Raw genomic sequence first — 25891 nt, 5'->3', positions numbered from 1 at the left:
TGGTCGGCCCGAATGTTGGCGACGGTCCTGCTATCACCAGTACCGGCTGCTCCAATGGCCTGGCTGGACAGAGATTTCTCACTAAAATCTCCGCCATAGTATTGGTATGTTGCCGGCGGTACAGTTTGACGGACGGATTTATCACTAAGATCCCTGTAAGTCATATTTGGTTGGACCGTTTTAGCAATAGGGTCCCCATGCTGGGACAGCTGGACGGCTGGTGACATAGAGGTTGTATAATGAAATGGATCCTATGGATCCGGTAAAAACCCCATGCATCCTGACTTACAGGCCCAAAGGCCATGCTCGGACATGTGGGGGGACTTGCACCCACTGGGCAGCCTAAAATTGGGGGAACATTCCCCCAAAGAGTCAGAAAAAGCTGTGGAAGCGAGCAAGGGAAATAAAGGTAATATCTGGCCTGATGTCAAAAGCTGCGTTGTCGTTTCCTGGACCAAACGTCACATCTGTTCAAAGTTGGACATTATTTTCCTCCATTACCGCTGATGTTACTGTGGCTGACGGTTGCAAACGACAAACTTTAGGTGGAGGGGGGACCCCAACGTCCCCCACAAGACTCGCAATGGAGGCCGTCTTCGGATGTATACTGAGGACATCAATGCTATCTTTCTTCGACTTATTCCGTCTATCCCTCCCTTTTGCTGCCTTCTGGACTACATCAGCCCACATCTGCTCTGTCCAAGTATTACACACGCTGCATGGTATAGATGATGTACACTTGGTACATACAAGACAAGAGTCATGGTTGTCTTCTTTTGCTTTGAACTTTTTACATTTCATGCATTTGGTTGATATTTCTACTGAAATGACACAAGAAAAGAAAACAAAGCACAAATTAGCAATTCAGCATGTTATTAATTCGCTAATCCCACAACTGTTACTAACGGAGTAAGTGAAATTAGTCAGTGTCGCGTTAACTCTTAACTGACAACACAAGTTCAGCGATAGCATGTGTAACATGGTCTTTAGTAAACGAAATCCATAAGGGTGACAAAGTCACTCAATTTTGAAAGAAAAAAAATTGTTAAAATAATGTATACAACCTGTAGAAGAATGATTGTCCAATGCAATAAATCCAAATTTAACTTCGGATGGTCCAATTTAACGCTAAGATGGCTTGGATTGTTTGGAGGTATAATGTACGTGTTATCAGTACAAGCGAAGCTTAAAAACTAGTGACACCTGGCGGTGGCAAGGGGAGGTAAGGGGCAAGAGTTATTGCCCTTTGGTCTATATGAGATAGACAGAAAAGACGAATTTTCGTCTTTTAGTAGGGCTGGATTCGAGAGGTACCAGGCTTATATCCCTAACGCTAATGTGATCGGGGAACGTATTTGAAGGAGAAATATGAGCTAAGTGCCTTTCCCCAATGATACACTTGAGACAGCTCACAGGAGTTGGCCTGGGCAGGTACTGAACAAGGAAGTCAGATAGTCTACCAATTTAACTAGATTCCAACAAATAATTAAAGCCCAATAAAGCATTTTATTTTTGTCACTGCAGAAAATTATCACATAATACACATTCAAAACACATTCAATGAAAAAACAAAAGGAAGATATTTGATTCTGCACAATTACGAAGCAATATATTTCAACCTTGCAACAATCAGTCTCAATATGTGTGTTACAAACATTCTTTCTCAATAAAAAGGTATTCTCAAAGTCTGTCCATCTATGATGACTGCCAAAACAATAATTATGCAGTAAGTACTTCTCTCATCTAATCATGCAAACTGCAACAGAGAATAGTGGACAGATAAAAATAATATAGTCCAAGTTTAAGGTGCAGAAAAAGACGTTTTAAATAGCAACTAAGTACAAAATTGGTATTAAATGCCATTTGCAGCACACAGAAAAAAATGTTCTAGTGAAACTACTTAAATCTAGAAGCTAGGCATGTTAGAAGGTGACGGCTAGAAATTTACAAAATCTACAAATCCTACGTTAATGAATGGACTCTTATGAACCAATAATCTTTTAAAATGTGCGCTGTGGATACTACATAAATACCTGATACAAATACTGAATAACCAGCAATGATAAAGCTATTTGTACAAAATATGTACAGTGGCTCTGAAAAAAATTACAAAAGCTAGATGGTTGACAGTGAGCACAAATGATCATGCAATTTCATAAACTGTGCACATTTAATACTAGGCTGGAGAATGAACACTAATGAAACATCATTTTATAATTACAGTTATGGATACTACTTTTAAGAAGGAACAATAAATTTGCATTATTTTAAAACTGCTCTACAGCTGTACGAACAACACTCACTAATGCCAAATATAATTGTTCTTAGAGGAAAGAAATTAATCTATGTAATATATATATATATCAATGTCATATATTTTCCACCAAGACACTTGCAAAACACACTATAAGCAAGACTTGACAGGTAATGAAATAGGACTTCAGAAGAAAAGATATTTACACATAATATAGGTATAAGATGCAGAGATTTTATATAAAAAAAATTGTTTCACTTGGGCAGGGCTGGAAAATCCAACGTTGAGCAAATTTGGAACAAATTGAATATTTTGCTGGTAAAATTAGATCCTCCGATGACTTCTCAGAATTTTAGGAACAGTGTAAGAAAACCCATGATTGCTGTGAAATTGAGTGGAAATATATCTTCTAGGAATGTTGACAAATTGACAATTTTCCAGTTTAATTCAAGAACCACATTTTCTTTTTTCCTAGATGCATGCTTAGCATGAGATTGCAAGAAAATGTAAAACAAGATGCAAAGTATCTTTATTCGGGCAACTGGCGAGGTGGCAAGTCAAGACCAGGGGATATTTTTCTAGTTATAAATAATAATTGATAATGTTAACATTGCCTTTATAAATCTTCGGATGAATATGTTTAAAGTTTCATGACAAGTACTTCAGCAAATAACGGACAGATCGATGGTGACTAGACTATCATATAAACTCTTCCTGTCTGTGACCAGTAGACATACAAATTGTGGATTTGTGGGTTTAATGCTATTTTTCAGTACATGATAGGCTAAAGGTGGAGGTCAGTGTATTTGGTAGAAGAACCCAGGAAGACTGAAAAAAACCACGAACCTATGGGAAGTTACTGGCAATCTTTCTCACAAAATGAGACTCGAACTCACGTTGAAATAGGTGAGATGTCATGGAATCTGCAAAGGCAAGCACCTTAGACAACACAGTCACACAGGGCCCCCAAAAACTTGACCACAAAATTTACTAAGTTTCACTGCAATCCATTAAAACTATGAATCTAGTGCCATCAATGAGACTGTCATCCACTATTACAAAACAAAAATGACAATAAATCTAAAAAAAATGGCAAGAGCAAAAATAAGTTATTTTAATGCATTTCATCATGGATGACCATCAAATATATAAAGTTTCATGTAAATTTTGTAAAAATTGGAGAACTAGATGCATTAACTAGATTGTGTAATACGCTGCAATAAGACAAAAGGGGTAATAACTCAAACAAGTCTCTTAAATGGAATGACTACTGGATGAAAAGAATTTTAAGGACATAATGGTTTTGAAACCATCTCTATATCCTTAAATAGCAAGCTTTTCAAACTGGCTGCAGTGGCAATCATACTGGATGTAAGATAACTAAACCCCTATGTCAATATTCCAACCTAATTAATTAAAACAATTTTTAAAAAATTCAAGATGACTGTCATGGCAGCCATACTTGATATTATATTGGCACCAGTTTCATTTACGACCAGCTAGTTATCTTAACAAACTTATGGTGCATAGTTTATGTTAATATGGACATCCATTCAAGAGGAGCTGCAAAAACACGATTGTGTCGATGATTGTCATCATAGCCATATTAGCTGTTAGACTGGTATTAATGTCATCACAAGAAGATTTATGGTGACAATGCCATGTTCATACCACTTCCTATTTAAGAAGTAGCGATAACAAGATTTTCAAGATGGCTGCCATTTTGTCAATAATGGATATCAGATCTACAAAACATCCTAAGCAGTCTTTAGGTGAAAACCCTAGGCAGATATGACTTTCTGGTTAAAAGGAGTAGAGACAAGATTTTCAACATGACTACCATTGTTGCCATATTGGACGTCAGATCAGCACTACTTTCAACTAAGACTGACTTGACATCATTAGAAGTCTTTTGGTAAAAGCCCATGTCAAAAAACCCAAGTCCATGTCATAATATTTACCAAGTTTTGTGGCAATCTATCAAAAACTGCTGGACTAGGATTGCAAACAAGTCCTGCACAGAAGGACAGATACAAGGATTACTATATACCCCTATTTCTATACAGGTGAGTGGTGTATAATAATTATATGTGCTTACTACATGTCTCCTTAAAACCTAAAAACAATCACTGATTACAGGGTAAAATTATACTGTAACTGACGAATCTAATGCAATTAGATTTATTCTGCAGTGTGACAAAATTTAATTGCATATGATGCCCATCAAGGCCATTAAAGAATGATGAGCAACAGGTTTCTTCACTGTAATTCTTCACTATAATCCACAGGTAAACTGTATCCAACAACCTGTATAGAGTGTGACCCTGCTATAGCATGCTCCGTTAAAACACGAATTAGGATATAACATGGTTATAGTGTGGCTCCTAAAATTTCATATACATGTATTTTTCTCATACACAAAAAAATCTTTCTTAAAAGTATGAAGAAAAAAATAACCAAAAGGTTTATTATCATTTTGGGGAAGAGATCACGTATGAATAATACAAGACAATCATGGCATGGCTCCTGAAATTTTATATGTATGTTTGTTGTAAACGAAAAAATAGTTTTTTTCTTCTAAAATGTACGAAAAAATAACGTGTAAAAAGTTTATTCAGGGATCCTGCAGGGTTTCGCCAATGTCGCAAATTGCGATTTTGTTTCCTTACTGGCTGCAAAATGTACCATCTGGCAATATTGTTGGCTGTTTAAACTTGTATATACAACCATTGGTTTGGAGTGGAGAAATTCAGAGACCCCATGAAAGGAAGCCGCAAACTGCTAACTTGATATAAAATGCACTGGAATTTATCTTCTGTTACATAAACAAATTCTGTCGATATTGACAAACCATTTTAGCAGTGCATTGTTATATCATAATCTGCGCATGTTGACATCTACATGAGTACTGTATGTTGACATTCCTGGTAGCAGAGATCAACCGGACAAGGTATTATCTAATAATTTATCTTTCATCAGATTTTCATCCGCTCACAGGTAATTAATATATTTACAGAGACTGATATTAGTATGTGGATGGTAAGTAAAATTCTTCTTTTCACTCAGAATTAAATCCTTCAGAAAACTCATGTTTTCTATAGTAATCCCTGTCATCAGACCAGATTACCTGCGTCTCTATCACCCATGGACCCTTTTTAAAATTTCTGACACATGCATGGAAGGTATCATCACTCTGCTACCACAAATGTAAAAAAAAAAAAACAAAAGAAGAAGAAATTAAAAATAATAAAGCAAACAAGATCTTACTTGTTGCTCTATTAAATAGGCAGGAGGAACAGTACCTACAATTGACCAATTCCTTTTTTAAAATGTACCCAGAGAGAATAGTTTGCTGAAATTTCAAGGAAAACAGATTACATTTGAAGCACCAATTGTTATGAAAATGTATGCAGCAAATGGAAAATAAATCAGTCTTAATCATGCAATACAATTATTTGATGTTGCCACCACAATAACAAACAGGCATTTGTTTGGTTCTCCAAAGCTGCCCTTTAGCAGTGACTTGAATAACGCATACACTGATCATCAAAGAAAGCCAACTACAATCTTCAATAAAAACAAAGAACCTTTCTTGAAAGGAAGTCAGTACCAAACTTAAATAAAAGCAATGGAATCTGATGGATTGTTTCCTTTTTGCAGGAAAACGGTTTATGCTTACGAATGCTACCAATGGCTGCTTAAAACGCGAACTAACTTTTACAGACTTGGGACGTACCGAAAAGTAAATGTGCTTCATCATTCGTTACATGATTGTGCTATTTTTTTCCCTCACTGAATTCAGATCTATATGACCTGTGACAAAATTATTGAATATTTTAAATCTGTGTGTGTGCAATTTTCGATGGAATTACTTGAACTGTAGATGCAATGTATGTGATGAAATTCATGGGCGAGTACAGTGTTGATAATCTATTCATGCTATACATCAGATATGTATATATATAAACAGTATACACATGTATGTACCAATGAGTGGTTCTCAGAATAAAGTAAAATATTATATATGCCTTCTCTATTTCACTACAGGTGTATTTCTCATTTCCTATGCATCAATTTAAGATGGTAACTTTGCCAATGAAGCATATATTTTTGTGCCTGCATTTATTACCTACCCCCCACAAATTTTTTGGAGTACATGCATTATTTTCTTCAGCTAACTGACCTGGTTGCTTATAACATGGTTCAGTCTATAACACGACTGGGTTTGATGGCTCCAAACTACCGTGTTATAGTGGGGTCACACTGTATGTATTATCTGTACATATAAAGACCAACCGAAATGGTCCCATTTCACCGAAATCAATATAAATTTACATGTATACAAAGACTTCCTGCTCATAATGACCAGGGACCACTGATGGCCAAGTGGTGTAAGGCACTGGCCTTTACAAATCACTCACTTCTGTCCATGTGGGTTCAAATCTCAGCTGGACCAACATGGATATGTTAGAAAGTGTGCTAGTAGATTCCTGTAGTTTGGTGCTTTTTCCTTCAACCAAATATAATGGCCACCATGTATCATGTGCTGAAAAATGGCATTTAACCCCAAAAAATCAAACCAAACCATAAGGACCAATTCCTCAGAGATGCCAGCTCCAACCAGTCAATTAGTCAAATGTGCCACTTTTCAGTCCATTCAAAGAAGACAGTGACGGCATACTACATATCTTGAGTAAATGCTTTGTGTACTTTATGTCCAGTGTTAATTCCTTATGTATTTTATATCTAGCGATAATGCCTTGTATACATTATATCCAGTGTTGATGCCTTGTTTACTTTATATCCAGTGATAATGCCTTGTATACTGTATCCAGTGATAATGCCTTGTATACTGTATATCCAGTGATAATGCCTTGTATACTGTATATCCAGTGATAATGCCTTGTATACTTTATCCAGTGATAATGCCTTGCATATTAAGTTCTGAATTCCTGTAGCACAGTTTTTCTCACCAAGGTACAACTTTTGTTTCATGATCTTTCTTAACTTTCACAAGTGAATCAGATCACTAATGTGACATTATTTTTAATTGCTTTTTTATACAATTACTAAGGTATTCTTTCCACAATTACTTAGGTACTCTTTTCACAATTACTTTGGTACTCTTTTCACAATTACTTAGGTACTCTTTCAGAAATTGCAATTAGACATTACAACATTTCAGTGATGTAAATAAACCGATGTTTAAGTTACATAAAAACTTCATCTGACCAGAAAATCAGAATCTGACAAACGTAATTGTAATGGCTTAATTTTAGGTCAAATACAGGAATGATTCCACCAAAATGGGAATGGATGGCATCACTGCTTCATGATATTATCCCCTGAGTGGTTATTACACACAGGTTTGACTGCAAGCAATATGCAAGAAAACAAAGACTTGAAATAGATGTAAGCATATATCCAGTAAGAAAAAAAATCGGGAAGCTATTTGAAGCGATTTCTGCACAACAATTTTAACAGGGAAATACGTCCATCTTCACTGCATTATATTGAGATGCAAATGTCTATTGTGTAGCACCTTTGCTGCAATGAATTCTTAGTCACTCTTCTTGTAAGCCACCATGGTGTCCACCTTGTGTATGGTAGTGGTGAAGGTACGCAACCGCACTTCCTCCGAGTTAGCAATGAACTGTGGACCAGACTCACCCCAGGCTTCTGGAACTTCAAGATCTTTGTCAGTATACACCAACAAGTCAAATTCACCTGAAATAAAGTTCAGACTGTGAGCATATATATTGACAGCATATGATTTTTACTGGTCACAAAGAGCTTATGTGACATAAGACAAATAGGATATCCAATCTGACTACCACTGCAGCCATCTTGTAAATCTTATCACTATTACTCCTAAACTGATGGCCATATTGACAGGTCTAGCTGGTCCTAAAAGAAAATCATGCTGATCTGACATCCAGTAGTACTCATCTTGAAAATCTTTTTATTACAAGTCCCCCGGAATGGATGTTTGTACTGACATGGTTCTATTTTACTAAAAGACTTCTAATGATGCCAAGTTAATCTTAGTGCCAATATGACATTCATCACGACAGTCAGTTTGATAATCACTAATCATCCTGAATGGCTGGTCATACTGACATAGGGTTTTCACTTGAACACATTTTGTAACATCTAGTTAAATGGACATGCTGTCCATCAAACATCGAATATGGCCATCAAAGTGCCCATCCTAAAAGTCTTATCACTGCTCCTGAATAGATCAACATATCAACCTGGGATTTCACTAAAACACATTAATGTGATGTTTAGTTGTTGTTAAATGAAAATGGCACCCACTGGAAATGCCCTTGGACACCCAGTCTTGAAAATCTCATTATCAATACTCATCCTAAACAGACTATAAAGTGTTTTCACCATATAATTTCAGGTGAGGTCTAGTTGGTTCTTCACAAAAACAGGACCAGTCCAATATCTAATATGGCTGCCATGATGGCCATATTGAAAGTCCTGTTATTACTTGTACTTTTTAACAGGGTTGTTATATCTACTTGAAATTTTCACTTGAAGTCCTGTTATTACTTGTACTTTTTAACAGGGTTGTTATATCTACTTGGAATTTTCACTTGAAAGTCCTGTTATTACTTGTACTTTTTAACAGGGTTGTTATATCTACTTGGAATTTTCACTTGAAAGTCCTGTTATTACTTGTACTTTTTAACAGGGCTGTTATATCTACTTGGAATTTTCACTTGAAGTCCTGTTATTACTTGTACTTTTTAACAGGGTTGTTATATCTACTTGGAATTTTCACTTGAAAGTCCTGTTATTACTTGTACTTTTTAACAGGGTTGTTATATCTACTTGGAATTTTCACTTGAAGTCCTGTTGTGATGTCTGCATGGTAATAAATGAAAGTGGTTCTAATCCAAGAGCCATCATGGCCACCAGATGTTTTTATCACTAATTCCTCTAAAGGAAGGCTACAGCAACTTTGGCTTTTCACCAACAGACTCCTTATCCTGTCTGGTTAGTACAAAATAAAAATATGCCAATCTGATGCAGAATATGGTAAGGATCATGGCCATCTTAAAAAGAATGTTATGGCTACTTCATCTAAATATACTTCTTTTGATATCTAATTAGTCCTACATGAAACAGGTACTTATGTGACATCAGATATGATAGCTAAGGTGGACAGTTTGAAAACCTTGTTTTAGCAACTTCTGTATGGAGAACTGTAGCAACATACAAGTCACACACATTTTTAATTCCCCATGTTTTGTGGTGGGACAGGAGAGAGAGGATTAAGAAAGCAAAAATCACTTGAAGGGACTGGTCTCTATTGGGCAAACAGAACCATTTCATTCTTTTAACTGTTGAGTGGTCAAAACAAAAACATTTTTGTTATTCTTTAGAGATCACAAGATTTTTAAATCTGCTGCTGCAATACACATATTTGGATGTCAGCATGGCTTTTCATTAAGGACAAAGTAGGTATGCCCATGTTAATATGATCTATATAGTAGTAATAACATTTTTAAGATAGCCACCATTGATCAGCACCACCTAAAGTTAGGACCACAACACTTTATGTTAGGACCACAGCATTTTAAGTAAGAACCAACAACACTTTATGTTAGGACCACAACACTTTAAGTTAGGACCATGACACTTTAAGTTAGAACTAACAACACTTTAAGTTAGGACCAACAACACCTAAAGTTAGGACCAACAACACTTTAAGTTAGGACCAACAACACCTAAAGTTAGAATCAACAACACTTTATGTTAGGACCAGTAACACTTTAAGTTAGAACCAATAACACTTTAAGTTAGGACCAAAAACACCTTATGTTAGGACCAACAACACTTTATGTTAGAACCAACAACACTTTAAGTTAGGACTAACAACACTCCATGTTAGGACCACAAGACTTTAAGTTAGAACCAACAACACTTTATGTTAGGACCACAAGACTTTAAGTTAGGACCAACAACACTTTATGTTAGGACCACAAGACTTTAAGTTAGGACCAACAACACTTAATGTTAGGACCAACAACACTTTAAGTTAGAACCAACAATGCCTAAAGTCAGAACCAACAACACTAAGTTAGGACCAACAACACGTAAAGTTAGGACCAACAACGCTTTAAGTTAGGACCAACAACACTTTATGCTAGAACCAAAAACACTTTAAGTTAGGACCAACAACACTTTATGTTAGAACCAACAACACTTTATGTTAGGACCACAACACTTTAAGTTAGGACCAACAACACCTAAAGTTAGGACCAACAACGCTTTAAGTTAGGACCAACAACACTTTATGCTAGAACCAAAAACACTTTAAGTTAGGACCAACAACACTTTATGTTAGAACCAACAACACTTTATGTTAGGACCACAACACTTTAAGTTAGGACCAACAACACTTTATGTTAGAACCAACAACACTTTATGTTAGAACCAACAACACTTTAAGTTAGGACCAAGAACACCTAAAGTTAGGACCAAAAACACTTTAAATTAGAACCTACAACACTTTAAGTTAGGACCAACAATATATTATAAGAAGTCTTTTAGTCAAAACTATGACCAGAATAAGCAGCCATAACAAGTTTTTCAAGTTACCTACCATGAGTTGGAGATCTAATAAATAAAAAAAATCATTTAAGAACAACTACATATCATAAGAAGTATTTCAGTAGAAACCCCATTGTTTTTACCATAAATTCAGGAGAGGTACAGTGTAACAATAAATAGATTTTCAACAGGGCCACCACTACCATGATACTGGACATCTGTTTGGCACCATTTTCACTTAAGACCAACCAGATATAAAAAGTCCTTGAGCATAGACTGCATATTGGATGTCACATTGGCACCATTTTCTTGAGGGGCGGGGGGCCCAACCTGACAGAATAAGTATTTTGTGAAAACTCATTGTCAGTATAACCATTGGCTCAGGACCAATAGCAACAAGATTTATAACATTTTACTGCCATCAAAACAATGCTGGATATAAAACCAAATAGAAAGCATAAAGTCTTTATGAAATAGGTAGAATGAGTTCTCATGATGGCCACAACTGTGTCCGTAACAAATGTCCAAGGGACACCATTTTAAGTTCAGTTTCATTGGTTATCATAACACTTTTACCACAATATTGGCTGTATCATGCCAAGGAAATGAGTTTAAAGTGCCTTTCTAAAGGACACACTGAGGCAGCCAGGGAAGGTATCACAGCTACTATCACTGAATTTGGACTCTGATGCTCCACCACTACTTATGTTTATATAAGACAGCTTATGTCTTTTAGTCAAAAAAATCTGTAGATACAATCATTCTTACACCTAGTGTTAGTGAGCTGACACGTCATTATCAGAAATAGTACAGCATGGTGCATGACAATTTATACATGCTTGGGTCTGATAATGAGGATATTGATTTCTTGGAATTTATTTCTGATATTGACATTGCCACATCTGTGATACTAACAATTAAGGATAAGATGTGTGAAATTAATCATCACCAGGAAGCAATGGATGTTTTTGCTAATGGAAGTGACAAGTATGCCAATGATTCAGTAACACCCATTGTACCCAGAGCTAGTGAGGTTCTAGTTAGCATATTTAACATTAGACTCTACCTACAATCTCAGTATCACACACCCGATATTCTTTAAAAGCATTTGCATGTCACTGAAAAACAAACCAATAAAAAGTGTCAGATTAATATTAAAAAAACAGATGACCACTGAAAATTTCCTTCCATTCAAATAATAAAAGACTAATGTTCTAGTTTATAAATTTTTTCCCCTCCTGATAACATGTATTTATGTATGTTATTTGAAACTTTTATTAGCATTTCTCAGCTATAATGTTAAAAAAATCACAGACCCTGTGAAACATTACAATCTTTACTCCGTGTTACTTTAAAACGGGAATTAAGTGCTAAGTGAAAGTTTGTATTCCCTTTCTGTGACTCTGACCTTTGCTAACACCAACAAAGACAGGGACAGACCTGTATTAAAGAAATATAATAGGTGCTTATTTCCAATTTGTTCTTTGATGAAATGTCAGGCACGTTAGGCTCACAAGAGTCAGGTTTGGTCAGACACAGGACATAAACTCACAGAAATCCACATTCACAGTGCAATCCTGTAAAACCATCAGCAAAGGACGAGTAGCAATAATAGGATTTTCAAGATGGCTGGCAGCCTAATGGATATCAGATCAGTACCATTTAAAAAAAAAAAGATAAACAAGGCATAAAGTCTTTGAATGAAACCCCAATGTCAATATGACAATTTATTCAAGAGAAGTAGTGACAAGATTTTCATAATTACCACAAAGGCATCATTACTGTATATAAAATTGGTACCATTTTCATTCAAGACCAATGAGAGAGCTTATGATATCTTTAAGTGAAAACTTTGTCAATACGACGACCATCCATTGAGAAGGAGTATCTACAAGATTTTCAAAATTACAGCTATGAAGGCAATAATGCATGCAAGATCAATACTGTACAATTTTTATCTAGGACCAACCAGACAGCATAACAAGTCTTTCAGTGAACATCCCACATCAGTATGATTATCCACTGAGAAGGAAGAGTTATAACAAGTTTTCAAGATGGCCACCAAGCTGACCATAATGGATGTCTGAGGGGCACTATTTTCATTTTCTACCAATTTGATGTAAAATGTCTTTCATGGAAAAAACGTGTAGATATGGCCTTATGCTCAGGGAGCAGGAATAAGATGACTTTCAAGACTGGTGCAATGGCAGTCATACTGGACGTCAGATTAGCACCATTTTTATTTAGGACTAATTCATAAGAAGTCTTTTGGTAAAAACTATCTAACTCATCTTCCTGCTCCACTCTGTTTGGTCTCCGTTGAAATCAACGTTCCCCTTCAAGCTGTATAAGCATTAATCTGTTGACTTTTTCTAACCTTAATCTGTTCTTTATCTGTGTACGAATGTTTGGTACTGAGTATCCCATTTCACTTCCTGCCATCTGAAGGGGTCTATGAATAGCTAGCTTTGCCAGCCACAACAAGTTGGGAAACTGTTCTTTATTGTTGTTTTTCAGAATTTTACACAGTTCACAGGTAATGTCTCATGAGTATTTCTGCTCCAAAATGCTCTTGAATATATAAAGTTCCAAACATTTTTATTTTTCCTATGAAGTTAGTCTTACTTTGTCTTTAATAAGCATAACCCCAAGGTTAATCTGCAAATCAGGAATCTGATATGCCTCCCTAGCATTTTTGCTACCTCCATCTGTCCATGTTTTTTTATAGATCTGTACTGTGCACTAAAAGCATATTAGTAATGTAAAGACCAGTCTACCCCTCCTGGCAAATATGGTGCCGATAGTAAACTAACCACCTGTATGTATTACAAAAATTACACATAAAGCAACCATGTTTGATCAGATTTCTTTTATTATCATTGAGAAATCAGTATGAAATGAGTAACACTGACACCCAGCAACTTTTTATATTTAATTTAGTGCATGCATCAGGATTTAATACCATATATGAACTGTACATACCACACACGATGTTTTGTATGTGACAAGTACCGTTGATACAGAATTCACATATATTTTTAGAAGACTGGGAACCGGTTTTAATTTTCATCTATCGAGTTAAATGAAAATAAAGAATCAGTCCACAACGAACCAATTACCACTGTAATCTACACAGAGACTTTTGAACATTGTTTGGTTCTACTACACCAAGCATTTACAAGTTACCAATTTCAAACAGAAAATGGTAACTTATTTACGATGTAGAAAGTTCAGTTCTCAATCTTAACCCCATGAATGATCACAGAAATATTTTAGTAATGGCTCATTCGTACCACTGTTGGACTATATTAAAAGCAAGCTAATAAAACAAATATGTATCTAATGCAAACAACAAATACTGTACTGATTTTGAATATCATTAAAGTTACGTTTCTTAATGAACTCACAAGCACTTTCCAGCAATGGAAGAAATGTCACTGAGGCTGTTATCTGTCGAATCACAGAGCCAATTTCTTTGCTAATTTCTTTCTCTGATTTCTCTCGTGGTTTGCTGAAACAATAATATAATCAATTAACACCTTTTTATGCCCCAGTAGGGTATGGCTACTGCATATGTTATGTGTATCAATGCATCCATCAGTCCATCTGTTTGTCACATATTGGCTGAGTTTTGAGTTCAAGCCAGTTTTCTAGCAATGTGGTATAGTATATCTGTTCCATCAACGTACTTCCAGGGGTTTCCTTATCAGCTCGGAGCTGGGTGATTTACCTGGCTACTTTACTTTACACCTGGCTACTTCAAAAATAAACTATCCCTTGTGGGGAGAGGTCCCCAACCCCCCCTACTTTGGCCACTCACTCTCCAACTTTAAATCTAATGGAAATTCAACTTCAATAGTGTTTGCACACTATCCCAATTATTTATAACCCTCTACAGATTAAAAAAATGAAAATCATCAAGAATTTAAAAGAGGCAAAAAACTTAATCATTTCAATGATCAATTTACAATTTCTAACCCGAATGTTGCCAGGAGGTCATTAACACTGTGGTAGCCATACTGGTCGTTTGAGGGTCACCATTTTCATTTAGGACCATCTAGGGATCACAATAAGTTCTTTGGTGAAAACACCATGTTGAAATGACAATCCATTTAGTATTAACAATAACAAGATTTTTAAGATGGCTGCAGTTGTGGCCATATTGGATGTTAGAGCTGTACCATTTTGTTTAAGACCAGCTATAAATTACATGAAGTCATTTAGTGAAAACCCAATGTCAATATAACAGGAGGAATAGAGGTAACAAGATTTTCTAGATGGCCACAATGACAGCCATACTATATGTCAGATCAGCAACATTTTGATCAACAAATTACAGATCATAAGAATTCTTTTATTGCAAACTCCATGCCAAACTGGGAGTTGTAGGAACAATAAGACTTTCAAGAAGGCAGTCTTGGTGGCCATATTGGATATCTGAGGGTCACAATTTTCATTTAGGTTCTACTGGACCACGAGATGAATGTGTGTGTAAAGTTTCATAGCAATCTTCAAAACAGTTATGAAATGGAATTATTCCATAACATGAAATGTCAAACAAGTAATGATTAGTTGTGTCAGCACATGCGCAGAAAAATATATTCTCAAGTAAATGACGATACATGCTAATCTTTCAATATCTGAAGGATTCCTACACTCAAACAGCTGTCTTCATTTGGTGTCTGTTAAAAAATTTTTTTAGAGTTGCTACAAGTATGTGATGTGCCATTTAATTAAAAAAATCAGTTGGGCACCAGTATTCTCCATGAGTATTTGTAAAACTTCAGTTCCAAATATAAATTATATACTTTACAATGCTTGCTACAGGCCAAACTGTAACAATTAGATATGGTTCCACTAGCATCATCACTAGCAATACTGCAATATTATCGATATCGGTGACCATTTCTGCTATTTTGACTCGTACTTAATGGGATAAAATTAATTTTATTCATGATTTAAGCCGATTGAGAATTCATTATTTCTTTACATGCGACATGAATCTGTTAATCACTATTAATAGTCGTGAAATTCATGCCAAAATCATGAGGGTTGGCAGGTCTGGATATAGGTGAAAATGAGAGCTAACAAATTTTTCTTTATCTTATTTTGTTGTTTTCTAATGGGGTGCATGTCATACATGAATTTTATAATGTGATCTATACTCAAATTCATGAATTTATTATATACATGTAAGGTACTTAATGGATTATGGATTGTACTACATGAATATAAGTTGTCAATACACAAGTGTTTTTTAAACTAGTTAACCTTCATTTAATCAAAAGCACATATTTGTGTGCCCCCTTTTACTACCCCCCACCATAGCCATATTTTAGGCAAATGCATCATTTTCTTCGGGTAACGGACTTGGATGGTCATAACACAGTTCGGTCAATAACACAGTAGGGTTCTAAGGCCCACACACACAGTGTTATAGCAGAATCACATAGATGCCTTCTAAGCTTCAATTTTTCCGTATGCAGCTTCTTTGTAGGTGGTGTTCCATACACTTCCAACTGTGATTACCATAGAGCAGAGGTCACAAAACACCAATCCTCTAGAGTTCAGTTTTCTTATAAACTGACCAACTAAATTTCCATTGACTTTTCGCCTCAGCCATTCCCATTTCCATGTTTTTTTAAAACCTTTCTCTAACTTCTCGTGTCATGGTCTCTCTCCAACAACTCGGGATGCCATTTTTTGTAAGCATGCTTCTTCTTTCCATTGCCATCAGTTTCATTTACATGAAGATTCACTGGATGAATTTAAACTCTGGACCAATCAGAATACTCTTTACGAGAGTTGTGGGCTAACTAATATATGGAGCAAATACATTACAAAGGTCGTTGCGGAATGGGCCCGAACAGACCGTTTAAAAAACAGAAAAAAAACCCCTGGATCGGATATAATTTTAAAACAACCGGACTACATCAAGAAAATAGGAATCAAGTCAGAAGAAACGCGGAATTCCACTTTAAAATGGAGAAAAATCATGTCTGAAAACTTTATCAATGGTTATTCGTAACATTCTTTTGAAAATGATGAAATAGTTTGTTTTACATGTATTTCACAACATGCATGTGATTTTTTAATGAAAATATTAAATGTTATAAAATTAAATGTACTTGTGACTTTCTTATGTATTTACTATTCGCAATTGTCATCCCCCTCTAGAAAGGCCACTTCCCTGCTGCAATAGGGGTGGCCTTATAAGAGGGGGACTACTTAAGTGACATTCGTTACAGATTGCAAAGTGGGATAATGTAAATGACATGAATTGACACAGTAGTGCCAAAGTCATGGAAGTGGTCAAGTAAATAAAATAATCTTTGGAGTTGATCTGTATTGTCTGAGGGTAAATTAGGTCTTTGTCTATTAAGCCTGGATTCAATTGATGGTGTTAAAGACATGTGTTGTTTGTTACTAATTTTGCCAGATGTTACAGTGATTACATTCCACACAACAAGCCATCATTCATTCAAGTTTGTGTGACTGATTACACCCTTTGTTTATAGAGTTAATCCATTTTCATCTTGAATTTGGCCATTAACTTTTGTCTCTCAATAAATTATTGTTTCCGGATGAGATAATTGTTTCTTTTTTCATTCATTAGTTGATATACAATGTACATGTATGGTCAAAACTATCATCATAGATGATATCACAACTGAGCACTGACAATGTTAACACATAGCACCTAAATAACAATGGCAGAACCTCCAACCTCAGAGACCAATCTTAACACTGGTGATTGTAATTAAAAGAAGTGAAAAAGAGGAGACCACTTGCAAAAATAGTGGTTTCAACATCAGTAAGCTGTATTTGTAAAATGGAAACTGTTGAATATGATTACCTTTCTGTTAGAGCAGTTTTGTCACAATCCACATCAAACTGCCAACGCTCCAAGACTTCATTTGTATCTATGCTCTTAATAACTACCACTAGCTTTTTCACTGTCATGTTAAATAGCCATTCTGAAGAAAGAAAGAAAAATATGTACAAATTCTCGTAGAACCATCTGATCGAATAGTCAGAGATAAATAAGAATCTGTATAATGTGTCTTTCTGCTTCAACAACCCAGACAGGAACTTCTTGCATTTCTAGGTACAAGCTTAGGTATTTACTAAAGTCTCACTGAATACAGCAACCAGCATAAACGATCTGCTACTTTCAAATACTTGAATACCAACAAAAACTGAATGACGACAACAAACTTGTCTGAAAGATTATATACAATCAAACATGTCAATAGTGGCCACCTTTGGGAAAATGCAAAACTGACTGCTGTACACAGGTTCACCTTATATAACTGGTTACACTATCAACATGACTGGAGTTCAGTGAGCACAAGGGAGATAAAAAAAATGTTTGCACATCAACAGAAATAATATTACTTTATCTAAACAAAGCCTTCCACATAAAGTAACATTTTAGTTTGAACAGACTCCACAGGAACTGTAGATACATGCCAGTTACCATTTAAGGCAGAAAGAATCTACTGTTTAGTTAGGCAATACCTGGCTGGGCTGCCAACCATTACATTTTCCAGAGGTGGGGTAATTAGAATTACCATTGTGAACAGCTGACTGCTAAATAAAGGTTACATAGGTTCAGATAATTCCGGTCCTACTATCATGTTAAAGAATTAAGTTTCAGTCCCAAATATACAATTCTGGCTTTTGACTTGACTGCCTCACAATAGCAGCCTACTGTGATTGTGTGTGTGTGTGATTTGAATTTTTTATGTAGCTTTAACAATTTTTCAGTCATATCGCTACAATGTCTGCAGTGTGACAGTTTTAGTGATGTCTAGCACTGAGGCATCATGCTGCATACATGTAGCATGACGTCCCACCCAGTCACATTATCTTGACACCAGGCCGACCAGTCCTAACACTAACCTCTTAAAGCTGAGCACCTAGCGAGGCAGCTGTTAGTACCATTTTTATAAGTCTTTGGTATGGCCGAGGTTCAAACCCACAGCCTCCCACATCTGGGGTGGATGCTCTAACCTTTTAGCCACTTGAGTGGTCTGAAGAAAAATGTGAAGTGGAGAAACTATCTTTGTATTTAAATAGAATGAGCAATCAAACTGGATCACTTTCTTTCAGCTGCATCCAACCAAACTCTAGAATGGTAAATACTGTTGACTAGCTATATATGCCAAGGGCTAATGTACAAGCAGACTAATTTGGATCAACAACCTTTGGGTAGTGATGGTGATATTAACTGTGAAAACGTGAATTTTAGTCCCACCCCCACCCAAAACTTAACTATCACCTACTTGTCTTCTTACTGCATTAACCTAAATATGATCACCTCTCTTAATTAGTGTAGATGGAATTCAGTTTATAGTGTTAGAAAATGATAGTTACAGGTAACTGAGATATGCATGTGTGGACATTAGCAATTCCAGTTTATCCACTTAACTACAGATATGACCAAAGATAATGTGACAATAAACCTTTGATTTGTGATATAACTTCATTCAGGTACTTCTTCAACTGTTCATCTGTTGTAACTAGCAGTGTCAACCCATATTTCTGAGCTCTCGTGAAGGTTTCTGGGGGATAAATACCTCTTTGGTACAAAATACTGTTGATTCCATACACTGTAAAGAAGAAAAAAATTGGCTATTTCGCAGAGATAACAACTTCACTTATATGACCACATGCAAAAATAATGTAGTAAGACATGGTAAGCTAAAACATGTAGTTTGTTTTTTTAACCAAGGGGCTCACTGTCATATCCCAGCAGTGTCCATGAAATGAAAACTGAAGTTAAAGACTCAATTACTATATCAACTAATTGCACAAAGATCAGTAAATTATGTTGTGCCTTTCTGTTCATTCAATTTCTCAATATTCAAAAAATATTTCTCTTCATAGAAACAAAACTGTTTATTTTTTTTATACTTGAAATTGGAAATTTTAGTGATGTAATTAGAGTCTTCATTCGTAAAATGTCAATCAATGTCACGATTGTTCGACTACCAGCAATCTTAATCCAATTCATTCTGAATTATAACCTACAAGGAACTTCAGAAACTAATAACCTTGCATAATCAAAATTTTGCTCAAAATAATTGAACAATTTCAAATCACTTTACGACAGGCTACACTGCCTCCCAAAAAACAACATGCATTTTACACTGCACTTGTCATTTGTTGACTCTTGTAAATTCAGAGCAATTGCAAAGACAATCATTCTGATTCTGATTTTAATTGGATCTGATAATTAGTTTTAAGAAAAAATACAGTGTACAATTCTTTATGTAGTGCTAAAACTAATATCTGATTGAATTATTACAATATTTGTAGCCTTTATCTGATTAACATTTAAATTATCATTGTGATGTCAACATCATATAATTGTTTTGGGTTTAACACCATTTCCCAATGCAATATAGGCTATAAATGGTAGCCAGTATCACTGGTGGCATAAGAAATTAGTGAAACCCGGCATGAACCACCAACCCACAGGAAACTACTGGCAAGCTTTTTCACATGCCCACCTTTACCATCATCACCATTAACATGGGTTAAATCAGAAGCCACCAAACCAGAATTTCCAACAAATATGGTAAACAAATAAGACCCATCTGACTTGTATATCGACTCGTCTTGTTTTCCACACTGTTGATTTACTAGGCAAAATAATCCTACTATAAAAATAGAATGGATGTGATTTAAATACTCGGGATTTGGTGTTTTCGAGTCTATTCAGAAATAGCTTTCAAAATGTGTTTCCTACTAGATTTTCAGGCGAAAATTATAAAAAGCTAACGTTAACGTGTTAACTGCTGCTATATAAACTTTCCAAGGGATAGCTTTAGATCATTGCCAATCATGACTGTTTACTGTTTATAAATGCTACATGTAACGGGCATATACTGAAAATTATATTTTTTCAAAACACAACTGTCAGGAGGGATTTGGGAGTACAAAATCATAATTTTAGCATGACACGCCATACTTCAATCTGATTAAAATCAAATCTCAATTTGACCTAAGACAGTGGTGATCTGATTTAGATTGTGCAGTGTTATGGCATGTATGTCAACATCTTGAAAATACATTTACACATTTCATCAGCACGATCGAAGTTTCCTCAGGCAAATTACAATTTTGTATGACAAGCCCAACAGACACGTATCTTAGAATATAGAATGGACCCAATTTCAAATTAGAAGAGCCTCAGGCATTGGGCTATTAGATTATTTTAGAACTGGAATGAGAAGTTTTTCTTTTTCTGTTTATTGTCTTTCATTTTAAAGATATTAAAATCAACCAAAACTATTTTAACATAATTCGCAATTGGCAACTGTTATTTACTAAATTGCAATTTCAGATCAACATATATATGTACAAGAACACTATAATGATTATGCACTATTAGCTTTAAGGGTAACTAAAATGTACTTTCAAGTTATGTACGACTCATCATTATAGTATTTTGTGCAAAAATTATGGCAGGGAGGTGCTTAAAATAAAGGCTTTAGGGTAGTGAATTTATTACTAAAGCTGAATGTTGTAAAACCATTTTTATATTATCATATGGAATAAATATGCAAAATTCACCTTGAAATAACCATGAGGTCAAGATTTTGCAAAAAGTGACCAAATATCAATATTATAATGGTGGACGGTGCATGTGTTTGAATGCATTCTGTGAATTTATTTGGAAAGCCATCATAAAGGTGGGTTAAGTTTTGAACTCTGCAAATTCAAATTATACATAAAATGTTCCATTTTTATATATTCTATAATATATTTTTTTTAAAAATGATCCCTTGTTTTTATACGAAGCATTAGTCACCGAAACTGGAAGCTATCTTCTAGGTTTTGTTTTTGCTTTAGGATCGAAGTGACTAAAGGTCCATCTTGTTGTATGATATGAAATCTTGATATATATGAAATCTTGAATATAACATCACGGATAAATGTTGGCTTAAGTCTATTGCTGGTTTCAGTTTCTAAAATTTTCCATAAATGTTCACGGTCACTGAAACAGGGCAAACCAAGATAAACCACACTGAAACAAGCAACAAAATGCGGCTCATCGGCAATGAGAATCCTATGTATTAGAAGCGGCTTCGCGCTCCCCACTGTCGCTTACTAAAAAATTCGGCAACTATTTCAGTGGATCCTTTTAAAGTGATGGCATTTTGAGTCACCGTAGCAGCCATCGCAGTTGCTTTCAACTTCCCGCCACCTCATTTGGGATATGTTAGCTTAACGAAACATTTAGAGAGATTCCGCTAAAGGGACTTAACTCTCTCTCTCTCTCTCAGCCAGTTGATATCATGCAATCATTGATCTAAAAGTGGCATGTTAACTGTGATTTGTCTCTTATTGTAATTATGTGTTATGTTATTGCATGTGTTGTCTTATTCTGTTATGTTTTGTAAATGTTTTGGGGTCGGCCTAAAGAGAAATGAAGTTTGTACCCTACTCCTACTCGGCACTCTTGGATTATCCAGTCTCTTAGAGAGCCCTGCCTGTATTGACTTGCTTCAATCAGCCCAACGTACATGTACACTGAATCAGCAATATTGATAGTTCACGACCTTATACTGCGAGACATGCAAACCATATAGATTAAAGGGAATAGCGCGTGAGATGGATGCAGTTCCTTCATATGTCTTAAAACAATCTGGCGCAAAAGTAGACCTCTCTGGCGTCGCATTTTTGTACTGTTATTGGAAAGCCGCATCGTATGGCGGTGGCAAGCCCCGAGTCTAGAGGACGCTAATGTTGCCTTTCTGAGTTCTGTTGTTGGAACAACCAAAAGCAGCTTTGTTATAAATCTCCAGCGAGAGTTTCTTAAGCTTCTTGGAAGTTTCTACTCCATTGAGAGCTATCAATTCGTTCTTTGACACTCGAAGTGTAGGCTATGTTTGTGCTAGTAGTGATGGGGGGGGGGGGCCTGTTTACGGATGTTACATTCGGGTTCAAAGGACACACAAACACCAAGTAAGGGTCCTACAACTTTATGTATAATAAAGCTAAAATCTTAAAAAATAAACTAGAAAAAAAAACTGTTCATTACAGTACCAAGCCCAGCTAAAAACTGCCTGCTCTATCACTCTGCTCTTGTTTTAGTAAGGGTTAGACACATGGGATTCTAATTAAATTAACATTTGTGCCTTATCCAGGCTCAGATAGCCATGGGAAGATAAACAACAGCACTGAACCTGTTGACAGTCTCTGGTATCAAATATCCAGAATGTTGGGAATAATGTTCTGCTGTCGCTACTAACAATTAGATTCTGCTAGAACATGATACAGGCACTTATAACAACGGACAATGGGAAAATACATTACAGAACCCCTTGGGGGTGTTTACGGACAAGGTTTTTCAGACTCCCTGGGCCTGTTTAAGGACAATAGGAATTTAACATGAGGAATATTGGGCTGTCTACGGACAAAGGAAAGTTGGGTTCAATAGCATTGGAACAGGTGAGGCGACATCACGGTACTGGACATTGGCAACACTGTGGCAAGGGTGTGACCTGAATCCGCGCAACTCTAGGGAGAGACAAATACAGTAGAGAAATAGACACAGGGTGATGAACATAAATCTATCAAACCTGAACTATAAAATCTACTTTAACAAAATTTTAGGCAAGAAAGCAAATCTTTTCGAGGCATATGAGTGGCCCTGAAAAATGCCTTTGGGTTTCTTTTTGTTCTTGTTTGTATAGTTTCTTCTTTTACTCCACCATCTTCTTAGTTTTAGTATTGCTGTTGTCTTCTTTTTTTCATTTTTTTCCTCCTGTTTTTTCTTCTCCTCTTCCTCTTTCTTCCTTTCATTTTCTATTTTTTTTTCCATGCTTCCATTCTTTATTTTATCTTCTTCGTCCTCCTTTTCCTGTTTCAGTAACTCTCTTAGTCTTTCCTTGGTCTTCCTTAAGTTGTTGATTACCATTTTGAGACGGTGGACTATACTAGTAATCATCATTTAGTTTGAGCAACATCTCCTTCACAGACTGTCTACTGCTTCTTGTAACGTCTTAATTTTGTCAATGTGGTTAGTTGTCATTTTGGTGTATTCAGTATTGAATAGCGCGAGTTTGATTGGTTGGTCATTTGGATTTAAGAGGCGTTCGCAGGGAGTGCATGTGCCTCTGGTTTATGTCCGCACGGCGGAATGATAATTGTTCCTGGGGGGAAGGAATTAGAGCCACATGCCCCAGGCGTTTATGTGCTCACAGAGCACTTCTAATTTAGCCATCATGTCGTGGGACTAGGTGTCCCTAACGACATGAATGAAGGGCTTTCATGAGTGGAATAGGACCCATCACTCACTCATGTTCTCAGAAAGTTGGAGTTCAGTCACTGAACTAGGTGTCGACCCAAGCATTATGTAACGTCCGCTGCGATTGGTCACATTGGTCATATCAGGACACATAGAATTAGACGGGTGGAAATGGTTCCACATCTCCGTCTGTGTACGTTGTATGAGAGAGGCAAGGAACTCGGCAAACCGGCCATGGATGTCGTGTACTACCCAAAGCGCCAGCTCGTACTTAACCAAATTTATTCCAGTTATTTAAATGCACAATAAAGAGTACCAATGTTGTGTCAGCCACCTGTGCAATTGAGTCAAATCATACAAGTCTTAAATAATTTTTCCTATGTCCTATCCGTTAAAAGGAATTCTAGTACAGAGTGCATATTGTAGATGCCCTAACAATTTCTATTAACTAATATGTTTAAGCGATATGACAAAAAGTCTGGTCACTGTTAGGTAATTTAAAAAAAGTTTTAATTTTTAAAGCGGTGGTAGCGAAAGGATCAAGTCAGTAATGTGGTTTTATCGAATATGAATACCAATCTAAAAAAGGTACCCTTAGATAAGAGGCAATTTGGAAGTAGCCCTACGAAAGGGCTTTCTTATACAGAAGTAGGGAAGGATGTTCCGTAGCGTCTATTAGGGTTGACATTGGGTGTTCTGTGTACGCCACGTTAAAACGTCTCTAAAGGATGCGTCTTCCCTGGTGTCATAGTTTTGCCATGGGTTTCTTTGTCTTGAGGGATCTCCAGGCTATAATTTCGGTTGATTTGATGAATTCCATTGATAGCCTGATGTCCGCTACTGCCAAACTTAGTCCGAATGTGTTGAGCCTTTTGATGTCTGGGTCGCTATCATTAATGTTGCCCCTTTTGTCGCTGCTTTGTCCCTTTCGCCTGCGTATATTGTTATTTTTTCCGGGAAAGGTGAACTCGGTCCCTGGGAAGTTTCCAAGAGCCTCTGGATAACTTGGAATACTTGCTTATGGTTAACCTGCTGTATTCTTGTTGTAGGAGTAGGAATAATGGTCATTGGTGGTGTCCTGCGTTTTGGTGGTGTTGGTGGTGATTTTGCAACAACGCTAGCAAATGATTCCTTGGGAGATTGTTGTTGTTGATGTTGTTTTTCCAGAACGTATCTGGTTGTTCCAGAGCAGTCAATACCGGTGGCCGGGCACTAGTAGTAGTAATAGTTGGCTCGGTAGCCTGCTGAGGTCTGGACTCTTTGTGGGTCGGAGTAGACGGTTTGCAGTTCAACTGGGTATGCATAAGCTCCCTCTGTCTCTGCTTTTCACCCCCTTTCCGACTCATGTGCCTTTTCTTTTTGTTTTCTGTGCGAATGACGAACACTTGACTTTATATTTGTCAAGCACGGATGTGAATCAAAACATCTCTTGCAATAACTTCACATATTATTTACTGTCCACACAGAAGGGAAGGAAAAAACCAATACTATCCACACAAACGTACGAGAATACCATTTACACACGGGAAGAGGAAAAAACAAACCCAAAATATACTATTCACACAACGTACGCGAACGCATACAAACCCCAAAATATATTATCTACATATGGGAAGGAAAAAAATCCATATATCTACTATCCACACAAACGTACGCGAATGCATACAAACCCAAAATTTACTATCCACACAACGTACTCGCACGCATACGAACCCCAAAATCTACTATCCACACACAGGAAGGAGAAAAACACAATATTTACTATCCACACAAACGTACACGAATGCATACAACCTCAAAATCTA

The 25891-nt window shown here is 36.3% G+C and overlaps 1 protein-coding gene across 1 annotated transcript; it reads right to left on the bottom strand.

Moving 5' to 3' along the window:
- Window positions 1–1486: 1486 nt before the first annotated feature.
- Window positions 1487–22034, bottom strand: LOC149802878 (mitotic spindle assembly checkpoint protein MAD2A-like). Its single transcript, XM_089952329.1, has 5 exons — window positions 21945–22034; window positions 19291–19437; window positions 17679–17799; window positions 14230–14333; window positions 1487–7981 (listed from the first exon to the last, which is right to left on the bottom strand). The coding sequence occupies exons 1-5, from the start codon at window positions 22012–22014 to the stop codon at window positions 7815–7817; spliced, it is 609 nt and encodes a 202-aa protein (XP_089808455.1). The 5' UTR covers window positions 22015–22034; the 3' UTR covers window positions 1487–7814.
- Window positions 22035–25891: the final 3857 nt, after the last annotated feature.

This window comes from Sinohyriopsis cumingii, chromosome 3, assembly GCF_028554795.1.
Source record: "Sinohyriopsis cumingii isolate HCF-2022 chromosome 3, ASM2855479v2, whole genome shotgun sequence".
Classification (NCBI taxonomy): Eukaryota; Metazoa; Mollusca; class Bivalvia; order Unionida; family Unionidae; genus Sinohyriopsis; species Sinohyriopsis cumingii.
The sequence above is the reverse complement of the archived record's forward strand: the minus strand, read 5'-3'. Positions and strand labels throughout refer to the sequence as shown.

Excerpts from the sequence above, each read along its gene's own strand:
- LOC149802878 (XM_089952329.1), bottom strand. The coding sequence starts at position 22,014 with ATGGCTGCTACGGTGACTCAAAATGCCATCACTTTAAAAGGATCCACT. Across the intron at positions 17,800-19,290 it reads AGTTATATCACAAATCAAAG|AATGGCTATTTAACATGACA; the intron begins GTTTATTGTCAC and ends TTCTTTCTTCAG. Across the intron at positions 14,334-17,678 it reads AAAACTGCTCTAACAGAAAG|CAAACCACGAGAGAAATCAG; the intron begins GTAATCATATTC and ends TTATTGTTTCAG.